The sequence below is a fragment of the Cynara cardunculus genome (genome assembly GCF_001531365.2).
Source record: "Cynara cardunculus var. scolymus isolate 2C chromosome LG 1, CcrdV1, whole genome shotgun sequence".
NCBI lineage: Eukaryota > Viridiplantae > Streptophyta > Magnoliopsida > Asterales > Asteraceae > Cynara > Cynara cardunculus.
Window position 1 is genome coordinate 13,626,159 of NC_037528.1, and position 7,011 is coordinate 13,633,169.

The 7,011-nt window shown below is 35.1% G+C and overlaps 1 protein-coding gene across 1 annotated transcript; it reads left to right on the forward strand.

Moving 5' to 3' along the window:
- The first annotated feature begins 832 nt into the window (after nucleotides 1-832).
- LOC112513727 (protein GAMETE EXPRESSED 3) lies at nucleotides 833-3,901 on the forward strand. Its single transcript, XM_025120117.1, has 10 exons — nucleotides 833-896; nucleotides 1,263-1,450; nucleotides 1,587-1,916; nucleotides 2,014-2,257; nucleotides 2,332-2,635; nucleotides 2,726-2,799; nucleotides 2,883-2,915; nucleotides 2,997-3,056; nucleotides 3,143-3,285; nucleotides 3,371-3,901. The coding sequence occupies exons 1-10, from the start codon at nucleotides 833-835 to the stop codon at nucleotides 3,899-3,901; spliced, it is 1,971 nt and encodes a 656-aa protein (XP_024975885.1).
- The last annotated feature ends 3,110 nt before the right edge of the window (nucleotides 3,902-7,011 follow it).

The following is a 7,011-nucleotide window of genomic DNA, read 5'->3' on the forward strand; positions in this document are numbered from 1 at the left end:
CCCCCGGAAATCAATGTTAGAAAAGGGGTTTATAAATTGAAAGATGTATGCATACAACCAAAGATAGTGAGGACGTTAGGATCATTATTCTTAAAAAATTATTAGCCCTCACTATATACACAGATGGTTTTCGGATTATTTTTTTTAAATCCCTTCAAGATTGAATGTTACAGGGTACATATAAAATTCTTCACGAACATCTTTATTTTGAGCGTATACGTTTATGGAATTTCTTCATCTTGCAATCCGATGCTAAATACCATTTTGGCACCCAAAATACCAGTTAGCTATGGATTTCCTGCCAATCCAACCGCATTGGAAATAAGCACAACAGGATCACGCCATTATAAGCAATCCGACCGTGAAGGCCCATTTTTTAGAAAATAAAAAGTCTAGTAAGTACGAACACGATTGTAAATGTCAATTTCAGAAAACAAAATTTTAAGTGAATATCAAACACGATTGTGTGCCTTTATATATGACGCACTTGCATATGTCACGTATCTTTCACTTAAAGTTTCATCGTTCCATCTTTTTTGGTATAAGTTGTTAACGATACCAAATTTCAACATGTCTGTTCGGTAAATAATAAAAAAAAATTGTATAAAAAAAGTAGTAACCAACTATTAACCTGCCAAATCCCGCGATCATATTCAAACACCCAACTTCCCCCCAAAAATCTCTGCACCCCCGCTTCATCTGTTTATCGTCCTCTCTCTCCTGCAATTCCCTTCTATCTTCGTTTTCTTTATGAAAACCCCAAAAACTGTTCTGTTTTTACTCAATCATGTCCCCAATCCTTGAAATTTTGACTTGCATTCTTATACTGTACATGTTTACATCAGTTTCTGCTCGCTGGGAGTGGGAATCTGGTGCAAATCCACACTTGATATCAGGTAAAAAAAAATCAAATTTTACTTTAAATTTTAGTGTGTTCTGTCAATCGTCAATTTTTTGGATTTGGGTTAAGAAAGAACTCCGTATTTTGTGATCGGACATACATTTTTTTGATTGAAATTTGGAGATTTATTGAGTTGATTATCGGCATGCAATCTTTTACTGATTTCTGAATGTCAGTGCTTTTCTTTGATGTGGTAAAGTTATGGTTTTCTCTATAAATCAAAGAGGATCATACCAGCTATCCATGAATCAGAATGTTTAGATTAAAAAAGTGGAGGAAGAATGTTGATGATTAACTATCGGCTTAACTAGATTTACATTACATTACAAGTTTTATTTTACCATGTCTCTTTAATATCTAGATCAAGAACCACGTCCAAAACCCACAACTAGGCTCTTGAATCCTTTGATCGGTGATGATGGGAAGATTTATGTATGTTTGGAAAAGAACTTGCTGGTTTTCCAGAGCAATGGCTCCATTTCTAGGAGAATGCCTCTAAATTACACATGCAATGTTGGTATAACGCCGGTTCTTGGAGCTTCGAGAAAGGTAAGCAAAGCCTACAAATTCTGATTCAGAACTGATGTAAATCTTGTTCAAGAACTCATGGCAATTACGAGGATTGTTTTCTTTTAATCTTAAAGAGAGTACTACCATTATTTCTATTCTCAATGATTAATGGCAGGTATATCTAGTTGCAGAAAACCGAGTACTGAAAATCAATATTAGGAACACCCAAACTCCTGAATCATCTGGGGAAGTATTCTTGGGTCCAGAAACAGGTGTAGAAGGGATGGATGAGATTATTGGGCTTTCAGTAAGCACATATAGTTCTTGTGTCCTCATTAATATAAATAGAAGGGGACTCTTTTCTTACAGGTTTGATGGAAAACTGCGCTGGAGTACTGGACCTGTAATTAGTCGAATGGGATACCGTCAAGGTTGTAGGAAAAATCTTACAGGCTGCTATTTTGATTCGGTCCCTGTGATTGATAATTGTGATGCTAATGTTTATGTAAGTTCTGTTGCCAGATTTTCTTTCTTTCGTAGGCTTTCTTATGACTAATGTACCCTTTAAATTCTTTTAGTACGATTCATATTTACTCTTGCAGGTTTCAAATAATCAAGGAGAATTGTATTCATTGTCGATTCGTAGTCCTCATTTTAAGTGGATTCAAGATTATAGTTCATTGGGGAATTTCACTATTACTGCTGGAAACAACGGCCAACTGTATCTCACTGTACCAGATATAGCCATTATTCTTGCTTTAGATGTTTCGAATGGATCTGTTTTGTGGCAGCAAAGTATAGGGCCATTAAGTACACAAGACTCTGCACCAGTTGTTAATGTCAATGGTAATTTGAGTATTTTGTCCTTCTTTTTCCAGTTCATATGGTCTTTAATGTTTTTTATTTGGGTTGACTTACAGGTTGGATATCCATTGGTTCATTGGATGGGTTCCTTTACTCAATTTCACCATCTGGGGTTCTCAAGAAATTCCCTGGAACAGATATCATGGATGTAGCGAGTCATGTTAATCCTGTTCTTGATTGCTCTGGCTATGCTGTTTATATATCTCAGACAAAGATGGAGGGATTGATTAGCCGCACTATTGGTGAATACACTTACGTTTCAGCCATGAAACCAGTAAATGCCATCTTCAAGTTGCTGGTTCCTGCAACAGGATCTGTTTATTGGAATGAAAGCTATCCTGGTGATCTGGTTTCCTCCTAGTTTGACTTGTTTGTATTAACGTACCAATTGAAAATCGCGTAATTTGACTTTGTACTTTAAAAAAAAATCGAAATAGGTTCATTGTCAAGCTTATTCTCCGGGAGTGATCTAAGGCATTTTGTTATGGATGAAAGGATGCTTCTTGCTTTTCTTTCTATTTCAAGTAAGTTTTTGCACTACTTTAAAGAGTTCATCATGCTGAATTAGTATAAATGGACTTACAACTTCATTGTTCTATCCATGCAGATACTGGCAATCCACTGTCGTGCTTTAGCACTCGTAACAACCTCATAGCTTTCATGTCATTTTCTTGCCTCAATCAGACTGAATGTTGACTTGATGAACTTTATATTTCAACAGGTCAGAAGCTTGCATCAAGCTGTTCCATGATGGACATGAAGCCCGTTAGCATCGATAAAGGTAAAGATATTAAGATACCACTTAATATATGACGCTCAACAGTCCATTAAATCAGTTAACACCCATATGTATCTTCTTTTTCCCAGATAACGACAAAGCAAGTACATTATTTCTTGTGCTCGAAACAATTCTAGTGATAATACTGGCAGCACTGGTACGATTTTGTTGCATATTTTGGAAGAAAAAGAAGGTTCAAAACCAAGATCTTGGAAAGTTTCTTGAAAAGAGAGTAAGCTAGCTTTGAGTTTTGAGGCCAAAACAGTCTGTTTGTAGATTTTGGTTAAGAAACTAAAGCAGGTGATGTTGTTTTGCAGTGTTCACTTCAGCTTCAAAAGAAGGTATTTGATAAGACCATCCGGGAGCTTGAGGAAAAAGCATCAGCAGCAGAGGGATCAGCAGGTAACCAAGTGGTGGAAGAACTTGGAGATTTGGTGAGAGAAAGGGAAAGCGTAGAGCGTAAACTCTCGACCACGTACAGTTTGGGGAAGGATACGACAACCCCACGATCAAAATCCCTCCTCCCAGTCAGCAGCTCTGATAAGAAAACCAAAAGCTTCTCTTCTAGAAGTGGGAAGAAAGAAAGTGTGACAATCTTCCATGGCTTCAGTAATAGTAACAGCACTTGTTCTTCTTATTCTTCTTCAGTGGATGAAGAAATGGAGAAAGAACTATTAAAAGGGAAGGCTCCAATTGAGACAGAAAACCCATCCAGTGATGATGATGATGATGATGATGATGGCAGTGATCATGAGGAGGCAGTGAAGATTGTTGATGATGGTGGGGGGAGTATGAGGAGGAGGTCACTGTCTTTAACTAGGAACAAGAGTAGCAGCAGCAGCAAATGAATGCATTCTGCAGAAGTTATATGCTGTGTTTCTAGAATTTGTGTGGAAGTTGTATATGATAACAAGTTTTCATGCAAACAACCTACTAATTATGTTTGTAAGGATTTGAAAAGTTTAAAATTTTGTGAATTTTAAAACAAAATCAACTGTTTTATTTTGGGTCGGGTTAGCTGATTTGGAGGTGTTTAAACAATCTAACTCAACTAGTGCGGTTTGAAAAATCTCATCTCATTAAAAATATTTGAAGTATAACGCATTCAAACAAACCCAACCCAACCCAACCCAACCCATCCCAACCCAACCCAACCCAACCCATGTGGTCTGACACGTACTTAAGCAATCTAATAATAGCACTCCAACAACATATTTAAGCAACCATTACTCATTACTCACTACTCACAGGTAAGTGATCTTTTATGGTACGTGAGGAACAAAGAAGAAAGTTGGAGATTTTTGCAAAAAGAAAGTACATTTACAAATTGAATTATAGTACAATTACGAAAATACTAACTAGTTGTTGATCGAAGCAACGCTAACAAGTAACATGTCTAATAGAAGATGCGTATAATATATATAAGGGGTAACAAGTTCATTAGGTTAGATTGGGTTCAAATAACCCTAACAGAATTAGAATTCAATACCTACTATTTGAAAATTTTACAACTCGATTGCTGGTTGGTTATATTTCACACCTTTAGACTAATGAAATTAGGCCACAAAACAAGTATACAATACGGCCTAACGTCGTCTTTCCAAGTAATAAAATGGTACAAGTACCGGATTATCGTCCACAGACATTGTAGCCAAAGTTAGATTAGAGTCCAATGAAAGAGATGATTTCAGATGACGATTTTGAAGACTTTTGTTTGATTTTAAGGTGAATCCGAACAGAATACAGAATATATAAAAGAAGCAAGGGTGTAAGACTTAAGGTGAGACCCAAACATAAATTCCAGCAGCCAATACTATAGGAATGCTACAGCAAGCAGTGTTTCGAAACTAAGTTTCACCATCTATTTTGAAGGCATTCCTCTCGGACTTCACCATTTCACTATCTTATAGCTTTCCACTCATATCTCTATGTGGTGTCCGGACTGGGGATAGTGACACAATGGTGTTTTCAAAATATATGGATAAACAAATCTCTTTGTTAAAAATCACTCTCTCGAGTCGATTCCCATATCATTCGAGTTGGCGTGTTCTTGATAGTTCATCTCTAAATCTATCACACTTTGACAAGTGACCAACCCGTCGGAAGTTACGTTTTGAAAAACATAAATGACAAGTCTCTTTGTCGGCAACTTTCTCAAATCTACCTCTTATGTCATCCAAATTGACGTGCTTATTGATGGCTTATCTCTAAGTCCATCGCACTTTAACACTTTCAAGTGATCAACCCGTCAAGAAGTGYGCTTGGTTTTAWAAAAACTCGAATGAAACAATGAAACGTCGTTTTCGAAAACACTTAGCTACTTTCGTTCGGTTTGAAAATCTCACCTTTCCGTCTCACACCCAAGCTATTAAAGCTTAGCTACTCATAACGGAAAGTAAAAAATAAATGGCGGAAAATAAAGACATAAACGTAAATTGCGTAAAGTAAATAACGAGAAAATAAATAACGGAAATGTAAATGACGATAAAATAAATGACGGGAATGTAAATGATGATAAAATAAATGACGGGAATGTAAATGACGAGAATGTAAATAGCGGAAAAATAAAAGACGAGAAAATAAATGATGGAAAATAAAAGACAAGAATGTAAATAAAGAAAAAGATAAAGAACTTGAAGACTTAATTAAAAACACCATTGGAGAGGGTTTACAAATGCAAACAAAGGAAATACAATGGGAGAAAAGGTGGAATGAAAGATTAATAGGATGGAGGAATGGACTAGAAGGCACCCCAAGCCCTCTATTTATACTCAAAAAGGGGCACTAGAAGACAAAATAAATAAACTTGTAGGCTAAGGTTTCTAAAAGTAAGTTACAAACCAACAAAAGTGTAACTAAAAAGTACATAGTTTTAACCAAAGTCTAACAACAGATTTTTCCACTAAAAATCCAGCTTTTATAGCTGTCCTCCATCTTCAAAAAGTCAGCGTCTTATCCATTAAGCCCTCCAAAAAGCTGCGTATGAATCAGGTCGACGCTGCATCAATGCTGTAGCATTTGTTGTTTTCACAAAAAACTCTCAATTAGCTTCATTCACATATACCAATAAGTCAACCACAATATTTAACTTCATAATAACAAAAGTGTAAAGAAATAAATGAAAAAGACCCAAAGTGGGAATGAAAAGAAATTATTATAACTAAAAAGACGTAAAAAAAACGCTTTATGTATTAAATTCTCAACACATATCAATTGCACATCAAGTAGCTTCGGGCTGAATTATATCGGGTTATGTTGGTCGGGGTTTTGTGCACCCCGAGAGTTTTAGGTATCAAAATTTCTTACTAAAGATCCTCATTCTGAAAGGCGAACTTACCCTTAGGTTAGTGGGTTCCTTTGAAAGCATTAAATATATGTTGCATAATTACATTGTGTTAAGTCATTTAATAGTAAAACTATATATTTTGCTGGGTAAACCATAAATATTTTTAGTTAGGATTAACTTGATTATATTTCAAGCCAACTTTAGGGTTAAATTGTTTATCTTAACGTTATTATGTTAATTTGTTTATATCAATGTTAAGTGTTAACATATTAACAAGTTAATTAGCTAACTCTGTAGGTTAATTTATGTATAAATTCCTAATTTAAATTTAGAATTATATATTTGTTTAAGGTTAATTTAGAGTTATTTGGGGCCAAACTCTTTAGACCTTAAGGTTAATTATTTTACAGTTAACTAGTTTTGTGCACCGTGCGTTGCACGGTGACGATTATTTAAAAAAATCAAACTAATGTTGAAATATTATAATGTCAGTTCATGCATATATCATTTTCTTTTATTAGAGTTATAGAATATAAATGTAATGATTAATTTATTGACCTTCATATTTTTTTCTTCACATTGTCATCCTCACAATTGTTAATATGTTATGATCAATCCTAATACATAACTAAAACTTTAAACCATCATTAAATAAATCTCTTCAAAATATTA

What these genes read in the sequence shown, in the direction of transcription:
- LOC112513727 (XM_025120117.1), top strand. Translation starts at nt 833, where the DNA reads ATGTTTACATCAGTTTCTGCTCGCTGGGAGTGGGAATCTGGTGCAAAT. An exon ending in AAATCCACACTTGATATCAG is followed by an intron (nt 897 to 1,262) that starts GTAAAAAAAAAT and finishes TTTAATATCTAG; the next exon opens with ATCAAGAACCACGTCCAAAA. An exon ending in TGCTTTTCTTTCTATTTCAA is followed by an intron (nt 2,800 to 2,882) that starts GTAAGTTTTTGC and finishes CTATCCATGCAG; the next exon opens with ATACTGGCAATCCACTGTCG.